At 34.0% G+C, this 25,245-nt stretch overlaps 3 protein-coding genes, 1 long non-coding RNA gene and 1 other non-coding gene across 6 annotated transcripts; 2 read left to right on the top strand and 3 right to left on the bottom strand.

The window, feature by feature from the left end:
* Positions 1–239: 239 nt before the first annotated feature.
* Positions 240–5,004, bottom strand: LOC110691019 (pentatricopeptide repeat-containing protein At5g25630-like). Its single transcript, XM_021867956.1, has 4 exons — positions 4,878–5,004; positions 3,303–3,557; positions 2,284–3,171; positions 240–1,215 (listed from the first exon to the last, which is right to left on the bottom strand). Exons 2-4 carry the CDS (start codon positions 3,363–3,365, stop codon positions 358–360), a joined length of 1,809 nt encoding a protein of 602 aa, XP_021723648.1. The 5' UTR covers positions 3,366–3,557; positions 4,878–5,004; the 3' UTR covers positions 240–357.
* Positions 5,005–5,148: 144 nt separating this feature from the next.
* TRNAA-AGC lies at positions 5,149–5,221 on the top strand. Its single transcript has one exon. It is a non-coding gene; the product is annotated as a tRNA-Ala (tRNA).
* Positions 5,222–7,516: 2,295 nt separating this feature from the next.
* LOC110691018 lies at positions 7,517–13,217 on the bottom strand. 2 transcript variants are annotated; one of them, XR_002505191.1, is made up of 5 exons: positions 12,634–13,217; positions 11,101–12,482; positions 9,846–10,003; positions 9,356–9,461; positions 7,517–8,482 (listed from the first exon to the last, which is right to left on the bottom strand). It is a non-coding gene; the product is annotated as an uncharacterized LOC110691018 (long non-coding RNA). The 2 variants fall into 2 exon arrangements; XR_002505190.1 differs by having other exon boundaries at positions 11,101–12,457; positions 12,634–13,216.
* Positions 13,218–19,088: 5,871 nt separating this feature from the next.
* LOC110691017 (MLP-like protein 34) lies at positions 19,089–20,934 on the bottom strand. Its single transcript, XM_021867955.1, has 2 exons — positions 20,692–20,934; positions 19,089–19,660 (listed from the first exon to the last, which is right to left on the bottom strand). Exons 1-2 carry the CDS (start codon positions 20,882–20,884, stop codon positions 19,377–19,379), a joined length of 477 nt encoding a protein of 158 aa, XP_021723647.1. The 5' UTR covers positions 20,885–20,934; the 3' UTR covers positions 19,089–19,376.
* Positions 20,935–23,599: 2,665 nt separating this feature from the next.
* On the top strand, positions 23,600–24,799 carry LOC110691092 (F-box protein CPR30-like). The gene has a single exon (XM_021868025.1). It carries the CDS (start codon positions 23,600–23,602, stop codon positions 24,797–24,799), a length of 1,200 nt encoding a protein of 399 aa, XP_021723717.1.
* Positions 24,800–25,245: the final 446 nt, after the last annotated feature.

Genomic DNA, 25,245 nt, shown 5'->3' with positions numbered 1-25,245 from the left:
AGCAAAGTAACCCCTATAATGGCTGGCCACATATAAGACTTTGTGTTATTTGTGAGGTATAAAATATTCTAAAATTGTAACTAAAAGTTAACGGAGGTAGTATATAAAACAATTAATTTTCCTTTTCACATCAAGTCTTACTATACAGGAAGCAGTGATGCAAGAATCTTTTATAGTTCGCTGAAACAACTATAAATGATTTCTAAGGAATTGGATGATAGAATAGCCAACTTCTTGTGAATTTGCTAATGAAAAAAAAAAAAATCATTACTAAATTTCTGAGTAAGATTTGTTCCAAGGTTTCCAAGAGCTCAAGTATTGTTTTGAATTATCATCTGTGGCCATCAATTTACATATTTAGATAATTGCTTTACATGAATTTACAAGTTGCCTTGATATATGAATCTCACAGAGAAACTGCTTACGACATACAAAGTAAGTTCTTACACCAATTCCATACTGTCGAACAATAGATCTCAAGTTTCTGCCTGCTGATACATTCCTTACCCATTTTTTCCTACTTGTTGCTTCCTTTTGATCGGTTACAAAGAAACCAGTTGCATGGGGTACATGAAAGTTACCTCCAGTATCTTGTGTTTGATATATCCTCTCCAAACTTTCAGCAGGCTTCTCGATTCCTTGATCCTTTTTCATTGTATGTATGTCGTGTGTTAGGACATTATTCATTACTCTTTTGGCCTCGTTTACTAAACCAATTGAATGCCAAGCATCTGCAACAAGTCTGACGGTACTGTCTTTAGGATAGATGCCACTGTCATCCATGGTTTGGAGCAAATCCTCTGCCTTCCAAGGCTGCTTGGCTTCTCCAAAACCCCATATCAAAGTTTCGTAAGTTTTCAGATTTGGTGAAACCCCCATCTCTTTCATCTTCTCATACACTCTCATTGCATATTCCATCTTTCCTACACTGCACCAACCACTGATCACAGTAGTGAATATCACGACATTTGGATGTACACTTGATTCACTCATAGACGTCAAGAGTGCTTCTGCTTTATCAGGCTCGCCTGCACGGACATAGCCTTTGGCAAGGATGCTGTACGCATGAATATCAGGTTGTATGCCAGCCTTTGACATGTCATCAAACATATCCTGGCATTTTGACATTAGTCCTGCTGAACTCCATGCATTCATTATTGTGCTAAACGTGACCACATCTGGCTTGATCCCGAAATCTTCCATCAAAAATAATGCCTGTCAGAAGCAATAGGCATCATAGTGTAAGAAAATATAAGATAGAAAACAATATACTTAAATGGTACTCTGCTCCTTTCATCTCACTGTCAAGTAAAGATCTTCCATTTGGGATTTTCCGTTCAAATGACACCTTTTATACAGGATATCCAACAATTTAAGTAACATCCTCCATTTTGGAATATCCCATACTTAACTCAATATACTAGTTTAGTCAATTTTTCTCAAAAGTTGGCCTTGCATAATTGCATTCACTTTTTCATTCTTGTTAGTCTCCTAACAGTAAGTACAAGTTACTTAACATGTGGGCCGAGGGAGTACTTAATTTAGGGCACAACAGATGCTCAAATTAGATTGGCATAGACATGGTTTCAGATTATAACCTCAAGTACAACTTCTAAGTCACTTTATCTATCTGCTACAACCGGTCACTAGCTAACATCCACAATATAAATGTATATGTGAACCGGAGTCAATAACTTCCGAATTTTCTTTTTACTGCAAGGGGAGACAGGGGGGAAGGATTCATTCTCTTCTCATAATCCAGCAAGGTATAAGATCCTTTGTCATGACCTAGCATTCTGGCACTGCCCCCCTCCCTCTCCCTCTCTTAAGCCAAGACCTCATTGTATAAATAGCACTACTCATTGGTAAAGTTATTATATGCACCCAGGGATAAGGTGCACCTTCTCATATATAAAAAAAGAAGCTCATATGCCTATGTGCGAAACGTGTAAGTAGGTAAATTGAGGAGGTGCGCTTGGTGCTAGATGCACTGAGGTGTATAAAGGATGCTCTGACTCACTACTGTTACTAGTATGCCTGGAAAGTTGTTCTGACCAAGTAATACTATGCCAAAACATATTCTCCACATCTAAAAACATGCTCTCTTGATCGTAATTGTCTAATGGAAGAAACCCTTCTAGTATAATACCAAAATAATAAATTCAGATAAGCTATTCTCTAATTCTTGATGCAGAGCATGGACAGGAAGTGTGACAAAATTGGAGCCTTCACCTAATTAACATGTGAAATAGAAGGCGCTCGTGAAGAAAACAAACAGCTTACCTCATCAACACCATCAGTGTCCATGGAGTCTAAAAATCCTTTTATCAGAGTGTTGAACACAATAAGATTGGGAACCACTCCTAGATCCTTCATCCGATAGAGAAATCGTAATGCATCAGCCATATTTCCTTCAGTACAATACCCACTGATGATGATACCACATGTCCGTTCATTAGGCTGAATTTTATTCTTCTGCATTTCATGTATCATTGCTTCAGCTTTATAAGTCTCTCCATTCTGTGCATAAGCCCTCGCTAATGTGTTGTAAGTGACTACATCAGGTTGCAGACCCGTGGCTACCATTTTATACACTGTATTCCATGCTTCATTAATGCTTACTTTGCACCAAGCTCGAACTAGAATATTGTAAGTCATGTCATTTGGTTTGACATTTTCTTCTTCTGACATCAGCTCTAGTAACTTCAATGATTCTTCAGGCTTCCCAGCTAGGCCATATCCCTTTATCAATGTATTGAAAGTACTGATAGTTGGTTTACAGCCATTTTGCTTCATCTTGTAAAATATTCTCATCGCTCCTTTCATGTCACCTGCTTCACAATACGCATTTATGGCAGCATTGAAGAATATAGAGTCAGGTTTCAATCCCTTGTCCACAACCGTAGAGATGAGAGAAGGAATTGATTTGATCTTCTTCTGAGCAGTAAGGGCAGCTAAGAGAGTAGTGTATGTCACAAGAGTTGGCCTGTGTCCCTCTTCTGTTAAGCTTTCAAAGATGGCAAATACTTCCTCAGGTTTCTTCCTTTTCACTAACTTGGTCATCAGTTTCGTTCTAGACAGAACTGCATGACAACCGCGGTTTTCCAAGCAGACAATGCAGCAGTTCCCAGAAGGAATCTCATTTGAAGCAGAGGTTGGATATACTTTATCCTGAAAATATATTGACAAAAATATCTAATATCAGCTTTCTCACAGCTGGTTTTCATGACAGGAATTGCAGATGAAGAATTAATTGCAGTCTATCTCAAGGAGCGAGAAAGAAAAAGCAATAGCAGCAATACCACAGCTGGTGAAGCTCGAACCCATTTCTCCCTTGAATTTGTTTGTCCTTTCCTTTTTTCCATGCAGAGGTTTGTGCCACTTCCTTGGATAACAATTAACCGCTTCTTTCACCTTCAGAGCAAGAAATCCGACTTCAGAGCCTTAGCAGAACATGATTATAAACCACCTTGCATACACCCTGGCCAAATTATTGAAGTGGAGAAATCATAGGCCATGTATCCAAGGAGAGTCAACGAGCTGCCTCCATTACGGTCCTACACAAAAAGATGGTGCATTCATCATTTGGTTAATACTTGTTTACAAATTTGTTTGAGGGTCAGTCTGGTCTGTAAACTGATCATCAGCAAAGCAAAAACAACAATGAAATCTCCATATCGTGTTGTCTTTAAGCATCAGACTTTCACTAACAACTTCATGAGGTTCACAGATTAGCAATATGTTCTTTTACTTAAACTCAAATGCTCAAAGTGAGACAATGGACCTAGAAGAACCAGCATACCGCGTCAAAAAAAGGCTGGAATCTATCAAAAACAGAAAAGACATCTATGGTATTTCGGAACCCTCAACAAGTTACTGAACCACCCTTCAAGCTCACAATAGAAACAAAAAAAATCAAATCTATGAAATACTGATTATTACTACTGCTGAATTGCTATAACATACTAAGCATAAATTTATCCCTTGAGAAATCAACACATGCAAACTAGCCAAGATTAGCACACTTGGTCAGAAACCTTCGAGTTTTTGAAGTTAATATTGTATCAGGATTCAATTGCAAACTAGCCAAGGTAAAAGATAAGAACTAAATTTACTACATCATTATTCTACCAAGATAATGTTCTTTCTCCATGTGATAAATTACCTTTTCTAAGCAATTTATTCAACTCTTTGGCATCAGTTTTAGTACAGGATTAAACATCAATTACAATCACCATACAATATATATCTCAAGCAGCTACTGCAAGAGAAAGGCATACGCGTTTCAATCCACAGACCACTATGCTATAACAATTGCAGCGAATAAAATGATCACATTATCATAAACAACAGTAAGAACTAAAAACTAAATTCTACTTACCAATCCGGAATTAGTTGTCACGTTGTCACAAAGTTTTCATGACGATTTTTAGAACTAGACCCTTTAATTTTAGAATAGCTGGATTATTAAAATCTACTCCCCTGCTCCCATCACTAAATTAAATCAGTTCAGCATATTGGCAAATCTAATCATAAATCAAAACTATATTCGTAACCAGTAACTCAGGTGACAACTTTTTTCCGAACATCCTACAACTATTCAATATTTATTCCGAACATAAAGAGTATTAGAGGCTGAATCATGTTCAAAACACTAATGTTTTATACTCTATCAAAACAGAATCAAGAAGAACCCCAAGATTTCTGATGAATTGGACAAGAATGATGAAATTCCATCAGTGAAATAAGTAATAAGATAATATAATCAAGAATCATTAAATAGGATCAAATGGAGTAAGAAAAACAGAAAGAAAGCATAATTAAGCATACATATGATTAAAATAAATTAGTGTGGGAAATTGAGCTGAAATTAGTACCTTAAAAGATAGTTGGGGAGGAGAGAGAAAGAGAGGAATGTTTGAGGAAGATTATAAGTAGATTTTAGGGAGTTGAGTTATGTGTTGTGACAAGAAATAAGAAATCTTATCCACAAATATTATGTGAAATAAGTTATTGGTTGAGTGAATTTCTACTGGCTGATATTCAAGGATGTTGGGAACTATTTTTGAGGCACCCAACTAGCCAACTAGCTTCCTACTTACGAAAACTCTATAAAGTATTCTAACATTTTAAAACTATGTCAACAATGGGGATGTAGCTCAGATGGTAGAGCGCTCGCTTAGCATGCGAGAGGTACGGGGATCGATACCCCGCATCTCCACTCACTTTTTTTTTTTTAATTTAAATGAGGTTACAAGCACCAATGGAAGGAAAACAACAAGAAAAGAAAACACACGACAGAAATAAAACTAAGTAATGCAAAAAGAAGACACTAACTACCTAGGGAGGAATAAGTCGTGGCATGGCCACGCCTTGTACATCTTCCTCCAAGATACGACTGAGTTCTATCGGAATATTATTAGTACTAGGGAGGAATAAGTCGTGGCATGGCCATGCCTTGTACATCTTCCTCCAAGATACGATTAAGTTATATCGGAATATTATTAGTAAAATAAACTAATTGAGAGTCTTGAACGACTCCGCGGTAGGCCAACCAATCTACCGCTAGTGTTATCATATTTAAATAATAGAATTTTTTTATCTTGTAGAATTCTAAATAAATATTACTACGTACCTTTCCTTGTAACATCATATATATATATATATATATATATATATATATATATATATATATATATATATATATATATATAAGTAGTTGATACATGTTAAATTAATCTCTACTAGATCATTAAAGCTACGTTGTCAAAAACCTAATCAATGGCGGCAGCGTCGAGTGAATTAAGTCCCATTGAAGACCTTCCTACGGAAATTCTGTCACAAATTCTACTACGACTTCCCAACATCAAGTCCTTATTACTCACAAAACTCGTGTGCAAATCATGGTTTACCCTCATATCATCTTCAGAATTCACCCATCTTTATAATCTCCGCCATAACAACAATTCTCTCCTTGTATGTACCAAACTTGATCTTAACTGTTGCAGACCTTGCAGTCGCTATGTTTACAGAGCCCAATTCAATGGCGACGACGTTTCGAAGGAGGAGAAAATTGAACTTCTTCCATACTGACAAATTAGGGAGAAAGAGAGAATGAATAGCTTTTGCATTGCTCGATTATTATTCATCAATAGGTTGATTATTTATACAAAACCTATACTCATAAGATAGGAAACAATCTTTCCATAAGATATACCATATATCCTAATGATATATTCACTAAATCATATCTTAACATAAAATAAACCTAAATATATTATTCCTTTAATGATATCTACAGAAAATATATCACACATATAGATTGGAAATTCTTTAATTTGTTGAAGTCGAGATGCACTCTCTGGTGATGTCGCCTTCAATTTTTTTTCTTCAATGATGAGAACGTATCTTTTCGAACTCATCTGTCAACAGGAACACCATTCTTTTCGAACCTGTAAATAACACTCAAATCTCTTGGTCTTTCAGAGTAAACCACACTCAAATCTTTTATTGGTCTTTCAGAGTAAACACACTCAAATCTCTTGGTCTTTCAAAGTAAACCACACTCAAATCTTTTATTGGTTTTTCAGAGTAAACCACACTCATATCCAAAGGAGCAAAATCATGCTCGAATCAACTCACAAACCTTGTCTCACGGCACAAGAAGAACCAAATATATCTTTTCTCACGACACAAGGGAGCTGGTTTTTTTTTTTTTTTTTTAAAAAAAAAAATATTGCGTCAAGCATAACGCTATTTAATTTCTTCATCTCCAAAGATGTGTTATAGTGGAGGAAGTCCACTCACATACTCCCAAAAAAATTCTCCCAAAAAAAAAAACACATACACATATATGATACGTGTACCAACCCAAAAAAAATAAAAATTTAAAGAGTATTAATATTGCATAGCGGAAGCAAAATTTTGAATCCCACCGATTTAACCTGCTCTTGATACCATGACAAATTAGGGAGAAGAGAGAATGAATAGCTTTTGTATTGCTTGATTATTATTCATCAATAGGTTGAATATTTATACAAAACTTATACTCATAAGATAGGAAACAATCTTCCCATAAGATATACCATATATCCTAATAATATATTCACTAAGTCATATCTTAACATAAAATAAACCTAAATATATTATTCCTTTAATGATATCTACGGAAAATATATCACACATATATTTTCCGATAACACATATCTCTAACACATACCTAAATAAGTTGGTATTATCTAAGATTGTTGCTTCATGCCATGACTTGTTACTTTGCATCTTTGGTAACTCTAATTTGATCTTGCTAAATCCATTAACTCGTCTTTACCACGTCATTACTAGGTTGTTTTACGGTAATAGGGACGATTCAATTATTGATCCCCCGTTCTATACAGCCTAAGAGATGGGTCATGGGAACGTAAAAGGTATTTTACGGAATGTTTCTTAAATTATAAAGCATTTAAACCAAAAATAATAAATACTATACCCGATTTTTCAACTGATATTAGACCCGCGGTTGTTGCCAATTGTTTGTTGCATTTTATATATGGACGCAAAATCAAGTATCAGAGCAGAAAACGCCCAAAATCAAGTAAAATCATCATAACAATCCGAAAGTTTCAATCTTTGAAGTTCAAAGATGCCAGAAACAAATGAATCTGGTGCAAATCAGACTGGAAATGCTTACGCAGATCCCTACTATATGGCCAACTCTGACCATAATAGTTCTAATCAGCAATTGGGAATCATCATTTTTAATGGTGAGAACTACCTAAACTGGACCAGAAGCATAAGAATGGCTTTGGGTTTGAGGAACAAGCTGGGATACATTGATGGTAAGTTGAGGAGGCCAAACCCAGGTGATGCAGATTATGGGAAGTGGTACAGGAACGATAATGCAGTAAGAGGATGGATCTTAGCTTCAATGACTACAAACTTGGCTGAAAGCCTCATTTACTTGGAAACTTCCAAGGAGTTATGGGATGAAGTCAAGGAGAGATATGGTCAGACTAATGCACCTCTGCTCTATCAACTTAAGAAAGAGCTGAGTGACTTGAAGCAAGAGAATCAAGCAGTTGGCAATTTTTATTGCAAGCTCAAGAATTTATGAGATCATATTTCTTCTATTGAAGGAATACCAGAGTGTACATGTGGAGCAATGAGCAAATGCACATGCAACATGATGAAGAAGTTGGCTGATGCAGAGTCACTGAACAAACTCATTCAGTTCTTGATGGCATTGAATGAAGGGTTCGAGAACATAAGAGGAAGCATTCTTGCAATGGAGCCATTACAAAAAATTCTAAAAATCGCAATACTTTTCCCAAAAGTAATGGATAAACTAAACTCACGCAATGTCTATACCATCTTCATTTCCTTCATTAACATCATCTTGTTCAAGCTCTAAAACATACTTAGCCCACAAGTCTCTAATTTCGTCAATATTTTCAGTTGAATATGTATAGGGGTCCGCTTTAAAAAACTGCAAGATAAACAATAAATCGCCGTATATAGTCATAACTCATTGATAATAATAATGGAAGATAATGCTATATTATAACTACATTAAAAAAAATTTACACATACAAACAAATGAATATAATGATATGGGTTGAAATATGCAATGTCATGATTAAAATGAGCCATTTCAAAGATTTTAGATATTGAAAAACGAGATGTTTAGAAAAGTACCTATATATTATTGTTGTATACAATGTTAACACGCACATATACCGCATTAAAAAACTTGATAAGCAATACAAATTTTCATTATCTAGCACATGATCTAAAATCACATTCCAGTTTACTGAATAATGTTTGGATAAGAATACCAAAAAGTCTACAAATAAGGATACTAGCTCCGCGATCTTCCAAAATGATAATAACATGCTAATTAAAGCTTCATACTAGTTTTATTTTTGAAATTGGCAGGATGCATACCATTTGTTTTGTATAAGTGATCAATCACATAAAACTAGAATACTAAATGCATCTCTGACTAAAGCACACCCCACATTGAAATCCGAAGGAGAATACTAATTTTGAAAAGCCACATAAGACACAATAAATATAAATCACAATTTAAAAATAATCACCTTTACCAATTTGTATATGATTTCTTAAAATAATACATCACCATTATTAAAATAATCACAAATATAATAATGTTTCAACTAAATTCATCTTAATCTGTATGTCTATGGTCAAGGAGCTAGTTCAATGCTTACTAGAGCCAAATAAGAACGATAGACAATAAGACCGAAACAGTTGAGGTTTGAGCTTACTAGAGCCAAATAATATATCGAAAGTAGTCCATAAATAAAATTATAATGGGGCAAAAAGAGGCGTAAAGTACCTGGGAGCATAAGCTCAAAGTTTTTATGACCTCTAGTAATTATCTCTCCTTGTTTCTTCTCTAAGTTAATATCTAAGACATACAACATCTGCCAACTTCTTGGACCCTGCATGTGTTCATGTATCCCATTAATCATGTATTCAAGAATGTAAGCCTAATTATATTATCTAAGGAAAAGTACAGCAACAAGATCTAAAAAAAAAAAAAAAAATGCTTGGGTGTGTTGTAAATTCTCATTGACAACCGAATGCTATCATAGCAAAACATAATCACATCTGACCAAACTAAAATATTAATAAAAAGTATTGACATACATGCCAACCATTAGGATTGAGGTCCATTAATGATTCTGAAATTCTAGTTTCTATGTTAGTGCAGCTTATTGTTCCATCAAAGGATGCATCATATATAGTTCCATCATTGACTAAATTAAATCTGTAGGGAAAAAGATAATTGTCAACCGCAAGATCCTTAAAAATTATAAGCTTACTCATATTATCGAAGGCCACTGTACCAGAGGAAGTGTCTACATTGAGGCAGCTAATACATTAAGATTAACCTCATAGTGTTGAGCAAGCAAGAGTGAATATTTGTATAAACTCTTTTCTTATATACATTATCGTAATCCCAGACTACGAGCCGATCTTTCTGAAGAAAAAACAAGGGATTGGAAGATAACATTAGAGGCATCAGTGATACAAACTCAACAACAACAATAATCTACCAATAGCCAATTAATCAACATTTAAAATACACCCAATTTATCATTCAAATGGAGCAATACAAACTCAGCAACAACAATAATCTACCATAGCCAATTAATCAACATTTTAAATACACCCAATTCCCTTTAAAAAAAAATTACACCCAATTCATCATTGAAATGGAATGATAAACCTAGACAAAGATAATCTTAATTAAGTCAACACTTGAGCAAAAAACAATAGAGAAAAAAGGGGTTAGATTTTGAATTGTTGATAGGCGGTCGCACACCTAACAAAAATAATACCTAACTATTCCTCCTAATTATGTAGCAGGGTAAGTCAGGGTCGATCCCACAGACACTATGGTTCACCTAAATTATCTAGACTCAAGTTATTACTAAGCAAGTAACAAATTCAATGATGAAGAGTATTAACTACTAACTACGGAATATTAAGGAAATAAATTAACACGAAGATTAATATAAACTAAAACACCTAGAATTAGGAATCCCCACTAATATAGAACAATACGTCAAAATAATCCCTTTTCCACAATCAAATCAATAGATATTCCACAGGACGGGTGCTCCCTACAACAAATACTAAGAGTTTCTTTCGATCAACTAATAGCTTCCCTAATATGCAATCATACCTATTTTCATGGAGTCATACATATTAAAGACATTAAGAACGACATCCAAATAGTCCTAGCAAGAATAATTAGCTATTTTCATGCATAAAAATTCTTACTTTTAATTAGGATTCTGAAATCAATTAAGAATCAACTTTCGTTGTAAACCTAATCACATTCAATAATACTATTTCTAGTTAATCATTGATAATAAAACCAACCCTAATAAAGAGGAATTATAAATTAATTAGATATGGGATTGAGAATCAAACAACGTATTAATCCATATTAGGGTTCAACCTAACTCTAGATTATAAAACTACTCACACATGTTGATTAAATAAACGAAATATTTAACAGAAGAAAACATCATAACAATAATAATAAGAAATAAAGAGAAGAAGAAATACTTGAATTAATGGAGAACTTGATTTAATCTTCAATGGAACAAAGTTGGAAGAACAAGAAGAAAGGAAAAAAACAACGTATTAATTGGAATAATTGTGATGATAAAAGTCTCCCTTTTCTATCTTGTTATTAGTCTATATATATCCTAGGAATTTTAGTGGGCTTAGGACTCTAAATTAACATAATTAAGGGCCTAAAACGCAGCAATTAGGAGCCACCACGGGTAGGCTGTGGAGAGCCGTGTTCGACCACAGGCAGGCCGTGGAGAAGGCTGCCGTAGCTGCTCTTTGCCATATGAAAACGAGTTGGCCACAGGATGGCCGTGGAGAGAGTTGTACGCCCACAGGCAAGCCGTGGAGGCGGCTGCCATGTCCATTATTGTATGTAAATTTCTCCCTTTAACAAGTCGAATCACGATCAAAGCAAACCTCTAGCAAATCTAGCCCAATTCCTACAAAAATCAAAATAAAACAAACCAAGGAGAGCAATATCGAAATATAAAGAATAATAGCTCTAAAAGATTAAAAGTATGTAGAAAACATGATAAAAACCCGCAAATATAACATATAAAATGAATATATAAACGTGTTATCAATTGTTGTGCTTGAACAACAAGACTATCAAAGCAATTAATCAACATTTAATATAAATTCTGCATCGATTACTTAATGAGGAGGAGTTAGCGGCGGTTCAATTGATATGGGTGAAAGAAGAACGAGAAATGAGATGAGAGGAGAGTCAAGTGATGAGGGTGAAAGAGAGAGGGGCATATGAGGGGAAATGAGGAAAGAGAGGAGCATATGAATAATAATGAACTGTATAATGAATAAGGGAAGAGGTATATAACAGTAGCGGATCTTGAAACCTTTTCTTTCGGGGGCCAATAATGTCTAGTATAAGTGTACGTCTAAAACAAGAATATAATAACATAAGCATATGAAAATTACTTAAAAATCCAATGTGAGATTATATTATAAATACCAAGGAGTATAAGAATATAGCTAAATATAATAAATATTACCAAAAAATTAAAGAAGCAAAATATATGTCTTCAAGGAAATTCAACTAGGATTTCTATCATTAATCAAGCTTACACAGCCCGTATTAGTGTAAAAATATTCAGCAATCAAGCTTTAAACTGACAAACAACTATACACGTCTATATGACTATACTGTATTTACTCTATGAAAACATGCCTTTCAACCCATACATGATACATAACATACATTAATTGATTAATACATACATATAAATGAAAATCTACATTAGAAATCTTACTTGGCTTGGGCTATTAAAGGTTGGAGATTGCTTGATCATCATAATAAGGCAAAATGCAATCAACCCGGTAATTTTCCTTCCTATTATCAATTATAACATTAAAATCTGAAAATTAGGGTTAACAATTAGGGATTTCAAATTGAGGATTTTGAATTAGGATTATAAAGACATACTAAATTAATTAATTAAATCAATAATTTCAATATATAGTATAAAACATTAAGAGATTTCAGATTTAAAAGAGTAAAAGACATACCTGATACGAGGGCTTGAGGCAACGAACAACGAATCAGCGAGACAACGAAGAACGGTCAGCGACGACTGAGGCAACTACGGTGAGGCTAGGCGGCTGGTGACTGTGGTGACTGGTGAGGACGATGACTCGGTGAGGTAGATCTACCGGACGTCTGGACGAGCACCACTGCACCAGAAATCGGTTCGTCAGTTCGTGAGATTTTTTCTTTTCCAGGTTTCTTTTCTTGGGAGTAGTTGGGTTAATGGGTTTCATCAGTTCATCTGTTTTTTTCTTCGTTCCAGCCTTCCAGAAGTTCCAGGCATCTGATTTTTTCTTTTCTATTCTTTTTTTTTTTTTTTAATTGGGCCTTAATTTTTTTTTTTCCAAAAGTTATCAAGGGCCAGGCCCAGTGAAGCCTCTCTAAAGGTCCACCCCTGGTATATAAAATAAAAATTAAAAAAAAATAGGAAAAGGAAAAGGTGAGGGTCATGGTGGGCCCTTACACACATAAGAGACCCGTTGAGTTTAACAATAGGTCTCTTAATTCCCTCCCTCTATATCCCGCAACAAAAGTGGTGGGCCCTTTGACATTTTAGAGACCTGTTATCACTAATATTAGGTCTCTTATGTCAAAGAGACCTGTTGTATTAACCAACAGGTGTCTTATTATAGGTTTCTTTGGCCTTTTTTGTAGTAGTGCCAGATTGGTTCAAGAACCCACCAAAAGGAAAGAGCAAAAAGGTGGCTGCAAATGTCAACAAACAGAATGCTGAGCCTGCAAGTGAAACCCCTCTCGACAAGAATTTTGAACATGGTGAATGCAGTGGAACAAAACCAGATCCCAGCCTGATATCAACCGTGGTGCAGGAAGTCATGAAGGCAATGAGTGAGAAGCAACATTTGGCTAACTTTGCAGGTAATCTCTTAGCCACTAATGTAGGACATTACTTTCAAGTTTTTGATCCTGGTAGCTGGATAGTTGATTCTGGTGCTTCTGACCACATGGTTGGTAATAGAGGTTTGTTCGCTGAAATAAGAAGTTTGAAATTTCCTATAAAAGTAGGACTTCCCGATGGGCAAGTCAAGAATGTGAAGGAGATAGGATCAGTAAAGTTGACAGATAATATTGTGCTGAAAAATGTTCTGTTACTGCCTGATTTCAAGCATAATTTAATGTCAGTTACCAAGTTAATAGAAGATGGAATATGTATGGTGAATTTTGATAAAAATGGGTGCTTGATACAGGACCCTACCAGTAAGAGAGTGATTGCTGAAGGAAGAAGTGAAGAAGGAATCTATAGGATGAATTTTGGACAGAAAGAAGAGAAGAGTAGATCTAATGGAAAATGTTCCGTGAATAATGTAAGTAGGAAGGAAAATTTGAGCATTTTACATGCTAGATTGGGACATGTGTCTTTATCAAAAATGAAACATTTGAGCTTTTGTGGTTGTAAGAATTTAAGTGAATATTTTTGTGATACTTGTTGTGTGGCAAAGCATCATAGGATGCCTTTAAAACCAAGCAATACTATTGCTAGCAGAATTTTTGAGTTAATCCATATCGATTTATGGGGACCTTATAAGGTCAAAAATGTTACAGGTGCAAGCTATTTCTTAACTATAGTTGATGACTATAGTAGAGCAACATGGACACAATTGTTGTCCAATAAAGAACAGGTGAAAGGAATTCTCAACAATTTCTTGAATTTTGTTGAGAACCAATATGAGTGCAAGGTGAAAACCTTGAGAAGTGATAATGGGACTGAAATTTTTCAGTCAGAATGTGGTAAAGTTCTAGCAGAAAGAGGAATTTTACATCATAGAAGTATACCAGGAGTGCCTCAGCAAAATGGAAGAGTGGAAAGAAAACACAGATTCCTCCTCGAAACCGCAAGAGCAATTAGGTTGCATGCAGGGTTACCTAGATATTTCTGGGGTGAATGTATACTATCTGCAACTTATTTGATTAATTTGTTACCAAGTTCAGTCTTAGGGTGGAAGACACCTTTTGAGAGATTGAATAAAAGGAAACCAGAATATGATCACCTAAGAATCATAGGGTGTTTATGTTATGGTTTACCTACTGTGAAAAAGAGAGATAAATTTGGTGAAAAAGGAATAAGATCTGTGTTAATAGGGTATCCATATGGTCAAAAGGGTTATAAACTCTTTGAATTAGAAAAAAGAAAGATCTATATGTGCAGGGATGTAAAATTTGAGGAAAGAATATTTCCTTTTCTCAATAAAAAAGAACCTGTTTTGCAAAATTTGTATAAACAGGTGTTTCTTCCAGATATCAATTCAGAAGATCAAGAAAGAAATGATCAAGGTGGTGGCGATAACTCTCTTATTGAAGAAAGTTTAGAAACTCTGGAGTTGTTTGATGCTAGTGAATCTGTGCATATGGATTCTGAAACTTCTGAACAAATATTTCACAATGATGAAAGTGCAGCAGTTGAACAAGAAGTTGCAACACAAAGTATGCCTATTCAGGAAGAAAATGCAAAACCTAAGGAGACAAGAAGATCCAAAAGAGAAAGAACCGTCTCCAGGAAGCTCAAGGATTACATCTATAAGATTCCTGGTATGACGGGTCAATCAGATGAATCTGCAGCTTTTACAGTCCATACTATAAAAGGAATGAAAAATCACTCTCCTGATTATATTGCTTGTATGAGCAAAATAATCAAAGTGACTGAGCCAGACAGATATGAACAAGCTGAAGGGCATCCTGGATGGGAAGCAGCAATGCAAGAGGAGTTCCAGCCAATGGAGAAAAATGGAACCTGGGAAATGGTGACTCTTCCCGAGGGTAAAAGAGCCATTGATTGTAAATGGGTGTATAAGGTGAAGTATGATAGAGAAGGAAATGTTGTTAGATTAAAGGCAAGAATAGTAGCTAGAGGTGACAAGCAGATAAAGGGAAAGGATTATAAACATACATTTTCCCCACAAGCAAAATTGAGTACAGTAAGGATTTTGATAGCTCTTGCTACTATCAAAGGATGGAAGTTGCAGCACCTGGATGTAAATAATGCCTTTTTGCACGGGTATCTTGAGGAAGAAATATACATGAAGCCTCCAAAAGGATATAAGAAAGATGATGAAGGAAAGGTTTGCAGATTGAAGAGAAGCATTTATGGTCTGAAACAGGCTTCAAGAGCTTGGAATTGTGCTTTAAAGGGATTTTTGATACAGCTTGGATACATTCAGTCCAAGAAAGATTATTCCCTTTTTACGAAAGAAGATAATGGAAAGCAAGCGATCATTCTAGCTTATGTAGATGATTTGCTAATAACAGGTGATAACTTGGAAGAAATAGAAAGGGTGAAGAAGAATTTGGACAAAGAATTCACCATTAAGGATCTTGGTGAGCTGAGATTCTTTGTCAGGATTGAGATTGATAGGAATGAAAATGGAATTATCTTGAACCAGAGAAAATATATTCTTGATATCTTGAAGAATAATGGTATTCAAGACTGTAAAGTTGCTAAATTCCCTTTCCCTAAGGGGATGAATCTATCAACTGACAGTGGAGAAGTTCTTCAAGAACCTGAAATTTACAGACGAATCATTGGAAAACTATTGTATCTGAATATCACAAGACCCGACATTTCATACTCAGTGCAGCAACTGTCTCAATTTATGCAATGTCCTAGAAAACCTCATCTTCAAGCTGCTATTCATGTCATGAGATATTTGAAAGGAACAATGGACTGGGGATTGTTTTATCCCAGTGAATCTGAATTGAAAATTCAGGGATACTCTGATGCTGATTGGGGAAGCTGTGCTTTCAGCGCTAGATCCTTGACAGGATACTGCATTTTTATTGGGAAATGTCTAGTATCCTGGAAAACTAAGAAGCAAAAGATTGTTTCTAAGTCATCCACAGAGGCTGAATATAGGAGTATGTCACATACCACCAGCGAATTGGTATGGGTTGATCAGAATTTGAAAGTGCAGGTCGAGAAGCCTATTCCGCTACATTGTGACAACAAGTCAGCTGAGCATATAGCTCAAAATCCCATCTTTCATGAGAGGACTAAACACCTCAACATTGATTGTCACTATGTGAGAGATCACATTGAAGAAGGATTCCTCACAACTGTCCATGTTCAGTCAGCTCATCAATTGGCTGACATCTTGACCAAATCCCTCACTCAGCAACAACATAATTTTCTTTCTTTCAAGTTGGGTCTTGTTTCTCACCCCAAGCTCCAACTTGAGGGGGGGATGTAGAATTGTAGAATGGTTGTATGTCACATGGTAGACATGTGACTGTTTTGTCTTATTTGCAGTGGCTCTATTTCATTGGTGACAGTTGTTAGCTTGGCGTATTTTCTCTAGAATGATCTGTATTCCTAGGTTAGAATGTATCTAGGGATTGTAAGGAGCAGTGATATAAATATCCTTGTAAGGCTGCGCAGCCGAGTAAGAAAAACCAGAGAGTAATTGTATACTCACAAAAGTAGTGTACACTTAAAACCTGAACCAAAAAAGAAAAACAGCAAGTTTTGCTGATAAAATTATCTCTGATTACTTTCTTTTCAGAAAGTTACTTAAATGATATAGGGGTTTTGAATGGTTGGTTGAGCCTCCTAGAGGGGGTAAACAAGTTATGGGTGATGAAAGAGTACGGCGTTAAAGAATCATGGGTTTTATTGTTAAATGTTTCAGACTTGTATCCAATTAGGGCTTCGTTAGCCTATACTCCTTTGGCTATATCCAATGACAAGAACGAAATTCTACTGTATTTGAAGCACCAGTGGTGGATCAGTTATGTATGGTATAATTTGAAAGAGAAAAAGACTAGAAACGCTCAAATTAATCCATGGGAAGAATACGTTTCAGTTAAGAGTACATTTCCTGTTACGAATATTAGTAAGCTTAATAAAACAAAATAAGGTACGTACGTAATCTCTATTGATGCTCTTGAACTAACTATATATATATATATATATTTGCTCAACCCTATATGAACATTATTATTGTTGTATACTTGTATGTCCCAATTCATTCATAGTTGGTTTTTCGATAAGTAGTGTGAAATATAATTAACTTTGTATGCATTTATTATACTACCTCCGGTTCAAATTACTCTCAACTTTGAGGTATTATTTGTGAGATATAAAATATTCTAAAGTTGCGAGTAATTTGGACCGGAAGTAGTACTCATATACTATATGTCGATATATTATTATATGAAGTATATATAGAGTAATTAACACATAACATACCTTTATATAGTGTGCCACAAATTATTATCTCATTGTTATAATTTTTTTTTTTTTTGGGCTCTTATGCAGACTTGGAGATGGTAACGAAGTCACGAAGATGATGAGATTATTAATTAGGAGCAATCATCACATACAATTATATACCTACAGTCCTACACTGATTATTTTTGCTGATAATTTTTTTCAAAATTTCCAAACACAAAAAAATATTGATCTTGTTTCAAATAATTTTTAGTTAGCATAAATTATAAATATTTCTGTGGTAGTACCGTAGTATAAAGTACTTGTTGGTGTTGCTTTAAACACATCTTTCATTGATCGATTTCAAGTTATTGTTTAAACTAACATGCGCAGTTATCTAATCTAGTACTTCGTATATAATACCATTGAGTTAAATAATTTCTATGAATCATATGCAATCAACACATTTTTCGTTGATCAATTTCATACGGTATCCAGCTATTGCTATCAAGCCCACTTTTTTGTTATGAAATGACCCATAACTATACAATAGGAAATTTTGCGAAGAACTACCATATAAATGACGAGTTTTAAGAACAATTACCATTTAAAACCTTTATTTTTTTTGAAAAAACTACCACAAAAACATAAAAAGTTTTAGTAGCACAACCTTATCTAGTTTTGCGGCTAGAATATCTGGTTGTGGGCCCCTAATCTTTTCATTTCAATCGATTCAGGATGAGAAAAGAAGCAAAATTGTTTGGCGAACTCAATTTAAGATAATATATAACTAATTTGCCTTGTAATTAACACAATTTCTCAATTGAATCTTCAATTCAAATTAGGATTAATGGTAAAAAAATTTGAAATTGAAGGTTTTTGAAGTAGGGGGATTTGAGGCAATTGTTTTGTATTACCCAATCTAGGGTTCATTACTCGTTTTTGTTATGTATTTTCAGCAATTAATTAACTTCAATGAAGAGATTATGGTTTTAATTTTTTAACATAAGCACAAGGGGAAACGAAGATTGGCAGTTATAAATAGAGGAGAGATCGAGAAATAACTTTAGGAGGGAAATATAAATTGGTGGGCTCCACAGTCGGAGATTCTAGCCGAAAAACTAGATAAGGTAATTCTACTAAAACTTTTTATGTTTTTGTGGTACTTTTTTCAAAAAAAGTTTAAAATGGTAGTTGTTTTCAAAACTCGTCATATAGATGGTAGTTTTTCGCAAAATTTACTATACAATATAACACATTATTTATCAGCAAAATTAATTAATAATAACATATACTCCTTACAATATAATACTTTGCATATGGTACAAGAACTAATATACATGTACTATATATATACTTCGTGCTTTTTATTTAATACTAGATCGAGGTAACATACATACAAAGTATTAGTTTTATTTTGGCCATATATATTATACGGAATATATAGAAACACCCAAGCGAGTACGTACATGCCTTATTTAGTAGGAACACCTTATTATAAAAGTTGAGGGAAGAAAATACACATAATACAACACTTATTAAAATTAAAAAATTCGAAACATAGGTTTACTTTTTAATGCCATGGTGATGATCATCGATGTCTTTAGCAGCATTAAGAAGAGCATCCATCAAAGAAGTTGGTTCAGGGATGTTAGGATGCACCTTCTCATACTCTATTACCCACTTTACTATGCAAGTTTCTTTGTCTTTTGGTTCAACATGGCATGTACATATCATGCTCTTGTACTGTCCGTCTAGGATATCACCTTCTGTTATCTTTTGCCTCACCAATCTTTTCTGCTCATCAATCTCTTCGATTTCAGTCTTCGCACTTCTACTAGATTTCCCATCTTATTCAACAAAAAGTACGTATTAGTAATTCATTATCCAATAATAATAACACGCATAATTACTATTCATAGTGTTGGCCTAGCTAATGCATGATGAGGAAAAGACCTTCCAACTTTAAGGTTTTTGGGATTTGATCTTTACTAGGCCAGGGGTACTTTGAGGGTGAAGATCTCTTTATCTTTATTTCCTTTCATTATTAAGTGTCTAGTTCATTAATAGGGCCATATCAACTTAAGAGAAGTGTCGATCTGGTAGGAAAAATCTTATGGTCTTAGTCTAAAGATGGCCATGGGCCGTGCTGACACGTGGGTGGCACGGGCCCAGCACGATTCCGGCACTGCCCGACACGGCACGCCAGACACATGGATTGTGTCTTGTCGTGTCGTGGGCCAGGGTCTGTCAAAACTTGGCACGGCACGGCCCGTCGGGGATCCGGCATGACACGGCTTGGCATGAGCCCCACCCAGGCACGGCACGATGCCCATCTTTAGATCTCACCTACCAAAAAAAATGCATCCTTCTTGTTTGGTTAGAGGAATGAATACGTAGTAAAATCTATGAATTTTCCATGAAATGATATTTTGTGGTATCAGGGCAAAACTTTCTAAGAAGTTTCATTTCCAACTCTATCTTATTATCATTATCAACCACACAAGTGCACGTACTTAAATTTTATGGGAAAATTCAATTCTTGTGTAATCCCTTCAATTCTCATTTCTGAAGTACAAATGAGCAAGAAAAAAAAAATTCAATATATGTTTTGCCTTAGTAAAATAGTACTCCGTACCGAATTTTAGTAGAACTGAGAATTGATGGAAAAATTGAATATCAAACACAAAATTAAAGATACTTTATTTGTACATATATAAAAATTAAACCTTCGTCATTGAAACTTATTGTTTACCACATATTTAAAAATAGATATTGTAACTAAAATTTAACGGAGTTGTTACTCTTGTTAGTAGTCTTAGTACAACTACGAGTATAGCTTATAGTCATAGATCGAGTGATAGAGTTGAAAGTTAGTTACCTAGAGTGAAATTCCAAGAAAGTATTGAGCCAGGCACACCAAAGTCCTGGCCATGATGCAAGTCACAGCTCTGAACAAAATTAGAGGCAGCATGCTTGATGTGATGAGGTCTACTCTTATACATGTCATGGAATGCATCACCTGCACCTTCTCTCACCTCTACCTCACCCTCGAACTTACGTTTTAAACTCATTCTTCTTATTTTTGGAACACCTACACAATTACGTTAACATGAATGGTTTGTTATGATCACTTTCTTATTTATACTAGAAATATTGGACTTTTAGGACAGTTCATTTTCTTACAATTATGTAGTTTTCTTAATTTTCTTAAAAAATCACGTTTTTTTAAAGTAAATTTCTAGTTTATTGTTGTATTACGAAGTACGGAAGTAGTTTTCAAGGATGACCCCGAATTCAATTCTAATCTGTTTGATTGAGATATATATATATCATGACATCATATTTTCTTAACACTAATTTATTTATTACAAGAGTACACGTGTACATCCAGTCTGGAAAAAAAAAGATAAGATAGAAAGAGTTCTATTCCCGTCTCATATTGAAAATGTATAATTTTTCGGTTTAAAGCATAATTTTCCAGCTTAAATTTTGTTTCACCGGTTCATTTCAAAATTCTTTTAAATAGGATGGGGAAAAGATTAATTTGTTTTTAGATTAAAATATTCATAACGATTAATATATATATATATATTCCGTATACATATTATTATTATTATTATGAGAATAATATATTTAAATTTATTTATGTTATATTATTATTATTATTATTATTATTATTATGAGAATAATATATTTAAATTTATTTATGCTAAGATAATATATATAGTGAATATATCGTTAGGATATATGGTAATCTTTTACGAAGATTATTTCCTATGATTTTAGGTTTCGTATAAATACTCGTTTGATAAATAATTTAATCCATTCATTTTATTTTATTTTCTCTCTAGTATGGTATCAGAGGTTTGTTTGTGTTGTGATTTGGGCCAGTATTATAGACAACTCACATGTGAGGGGGAGTGTTGAGCCTATGAGAAAACCCACATGTGAGTATACCTGTTGATGAATAATAATCAAGTCATTCTATTCTATTTCCTCTCTAATTTAGCAGATTTCTTTGATCATCAACAAGTCTCATCTGTGGTCACATTTGTTTATATGAATAATCACTTTTTATCAGTATGAGCCTTAATTATCTAAGTGGCCTGGATAACCTTAATTTGTCCATGGAGGAACTCTAATCCAATCTATTTTACGAGAAACACCAATTAAACTTAAAAAAAAGTAGTAAGTAAACCTCATTTATATACTCAAGTAACTCCTCTTCTTTTATTTTGACTATTAAAACATAAACCCTGCTTGTTTATAACCGTCAAGGTAACTCTATTTAATCATAGATGTAACTCCATTAGTTTATATATGTGAAATGGTCGCACCATGTCACTAGCCATATATGAATATGTATTCTTTTATCTATTTTCACTTATTATTGTAAAAAGAAAATTAAAATAACTTATATAGAAAGATATCAATCTAAAACCGGGTCAAAATCTTCTAATATATTTGGTCTTGTTTTGATCTCCACATAACTAGTACGGTTCGGCTTTATAAGTATCAAAATTTTGTTGATTTGATATGATCATATGATCTTGAATAGTTGGATCATCGAACAGACGCGCATGAGTACTATTGAAAACATTTCTCTCAGTAAAAGAGTAGTTTGTGGACGTTATATAATATGTTGTGGATCAATATCTTAAGCATTTATATATATATGGTTAGCTGTATAACTTTTATTGATTTTTAGAAAAAATCATATAATAATCTAACACGTTGTCTAACTAAATTAATTAAAGTGATTTTTGACTAAAACTGTGTCATTTGATTGTTATTTATGAGGTAGCTGGATACTTATTGGAGTCTTGGATATATCATACTTATACTCCTTTTTTTTATTTATTTATTTATTAATGTTATACTTGTATCGATTTTTAGTAAATAATACAAATTGTAGCCACTAATCAATTGTATCATATTAAATCTCAGCTCATTAAATTGACTAATCAAAATCATTGAGTTGGATGACTTTGTAGTTTATTTTAAAAAGATATTTTGACAAAAAAAGAAAAAGAATTATATATAAGAATCCACGTTATTTCAGTTTCTTCAATCCTTCTTTCAATCTGATACTCACTTCTTGGCTTAAGTTTGATTTCATATTTAATCGTTGTAGGGATTTTCCAACAAAATTAGATTAAAAAAAGACACATATTTTCATGATCTAATAAACAAAAACAAAGGATCAATTAGCATGAAATTCAAGATGAAAATTGGATATTGCTAATAGCCGTTAAGGTTAAAAATAAACCTGTAATATAGTATTATACATTTCCTACATGAAATATATTAATAGGAGTACCTCATCTTTAGTACTCCTATTAATTTAGGAATTTGAAAATCAGAATAATTAATGTTATATTTTCATTTATTTTTTTCTTTAGCACTTTTATTATATGTAGCCCTAAAATACCATATACTACCTCCGTTACATATTATTTGCAACGATTAGACATTTTTCCTCTTTACTTTATGTCAAATCATTGCAAATAATGTGTCACGGAGGTAGTATAAAAATTTCCTTAATACAATGCTAGTATTTCATGATTTCTTTGTAATTTATACGTTATTAAAACATAATTTTTTTTGGGACAAAAATTAAAAAAATAATATTAAGAAGATAATATGAAGTGATACTCTAAATATTATCTTCAACCTTTCTTCGGAATCCCATCCGACCATGGACACAAAACAGACAATATGTTATTATTAAAGCTACGCTATAAGCTTCGGTAAAAAAATAAAATAAAAAAAATAAAAACTAATCAATGGCGGCATCTTCGAGTGAAAACGATGCACCAAGTCCCATTGAAGACCTTCCTACGGAAATTCTCTCACAAATTCTTTTACGGCTCCCCAACATCAAGTCCTTATTACGAGCAAAACTCGTGTGCAAGTCATGGTTTACCCTCATATCATCTTCGGAATTCACCCATGTTTATAATCTCCGCGCTAACAATTCTCTCCTTGTATATCCCAATTTCGATCTTAATAGCAAGCTCAGTCTTTACGCAGCCGAAGTCAATGGCAACGACTTTTCGAAGGCGGAGAAAATTCAGCTTCCTCCATACCTATACGATGAGTTGGGATTAATTATGATTGTTGCTTCGTGCAATGACTTGTTACTTTGCATCTTTGGTAGTGACTCTACTTTGATCTTACTAAATCCATTAACTCGTCTTTACCACGTTATTCCTCGCTTCGATTTTTATGACAATTTCCTTATTTATGGACTCGGATATGGAGTCGGATATGATCATATAAATGATGACTACAAAGTTGTTATTTTTGGTAGTGATTCTTGGACAACGGCCAATGCAGGCGTTTTCTTATACAGCCTAAGAGATGAGTCATGGCACCGTATATGTTACTCAAATAATCAAGAAATAAGTACTCTATCCGGGTACTTTTGTCCAACTATTAGGATGATTTCAGGAAATCTGAAACCTGCTGTTGTTACCAATTGTTTGTTGCATTTTGTATATGATTGCAAAAAAATTGTCAGTTTTAATGTTTGCAACGAAAATTGGAGTGAAATTCCGGCACCCGGTGTAGAAGGTTACATACAAGATATAGGGGTTTTAGATGGTTCGTTGAGCGTCCTAGAGGGAAAAGATTCACAAGATAGTGTTTCGAGCCCAGGGATCAAGCTATGGGTGATGAAAGAGTACGGTGTTAAAGAATCATGGGTTTTGTTATTAAGTGTCTCGGACTTGTATCCAATTAGGTCTTCGTTAACTAGTGTCCCTTTGGCTATTTCGAGTGACAAGAACGAAATTCTACTGCATTTGAAACACAACCGCCGGACATTCAGTTATGTATGGTACAATTTGAAAGAGAATAATACTAGAAAAGCTCAAATTGGCCCACTGCAAGAATACGTTTCAATCAAGAGTACATTTCCTGTTACGGATATGAACAAGTTCAATAAGAAAAACAAGGTACATAACGTAATATCTAATATATAATGATGATTTTAAACTACTTAAGTTAGCTATATACATTTTTAATTTTATTTGATGAATCATATTTTTTATACATTATTATTGTTGTATACTAGTAGTTGTCACCTCCTTACCGGTTTAAACTATTTTTACATATTACTTCGTATTAGAAAGGCATGGGATAGATGTCCAAAGTGTAGGGTGTCACAAATTATCATCTCATAACCCTAAACAATTTGTTTTTTCTTCTGTTAAGCAGGAACTTGAGGAGATGGTAATGAAGACGAAGAGGATCACGAGATTGTTATGTCACGAGTATTCGTCACTCTATATACAGCATTAAAACGCTGATAATTTTATTTTTTTTTCAGAATTTAAACATACAAAATATATATTATTGATAATGTTTCAAATAGAAATTAGGTTTTTTTTAGGAAATTAGGGTGTAATCGTGTTTGATTAATGTGGAA

Source organism: Chenopodium quinoa, unplaced genomic scaffold (assembly GCF_001683475.1).
Source record: "Chenopodium quinoa cultivar QQ74 unplaced genomic scaffold, ASM168347v1, whole genome shotgun sequence".
Lineage (NCBI taxonomy): Eukaryota > Viridiplantae > Streptophyta > Magnoliopsida > Caryophyllales > Amaranthaceae > Chenopodium > Chenopodium quinoa.
Note: the sequence above shows the minus strand (reverse complement) of the source record. Positions and strands in the feature narration are given on the sequence as shown.

Excerpts from the sequence above, each read along its gene's own strand:
- LOC110691019 (XM_021867956.1), bottom strand. The coding sequence starts at position 3,365 with ATGGAAAAAAGGAAAGGACAAACAAATTCAAGGGAGAAATGGGTTCGA. Across the intron at positions 3,172-3,302 it reads TTCGAGCTTCACCAGCTGTG|GATAAAGTATATCCAACCTC; the intron begins GTATTGCTGCTA and ends ATATATTTTCAG. Across the intron at positions 1,216-2,283 it reads ACACTGATGGTGTTGATGAG|GCATTATTTTTGATGGAAGA; the intron begins GTAAGCTGTTTG and ends TGCTTCTGACAG.
- LOC110691017 (XM_021867955.1), bottom strand. The coding sequence starts at position 20,884 with ATGAGTTTAAAACGTAAGTTCGAGGGTGAGGTAGAGGTGAGAGAAGGT. Across the intron at positions 19,661-20,691 it reads TTCTTGGAATTTCACTCTAG|ATGGGAAATCTAGTAGAAGT; the intron begins GTAACTAACTTT and ends TTGTTGAATAAG.
- LOC110691092 (XM_021868025.1), top strand. The coding sequence starts at position 23,600 with ATGGCGGCATCTTCGAGTGAAAACGATGCACCAAGTCCCATTGAAGAC.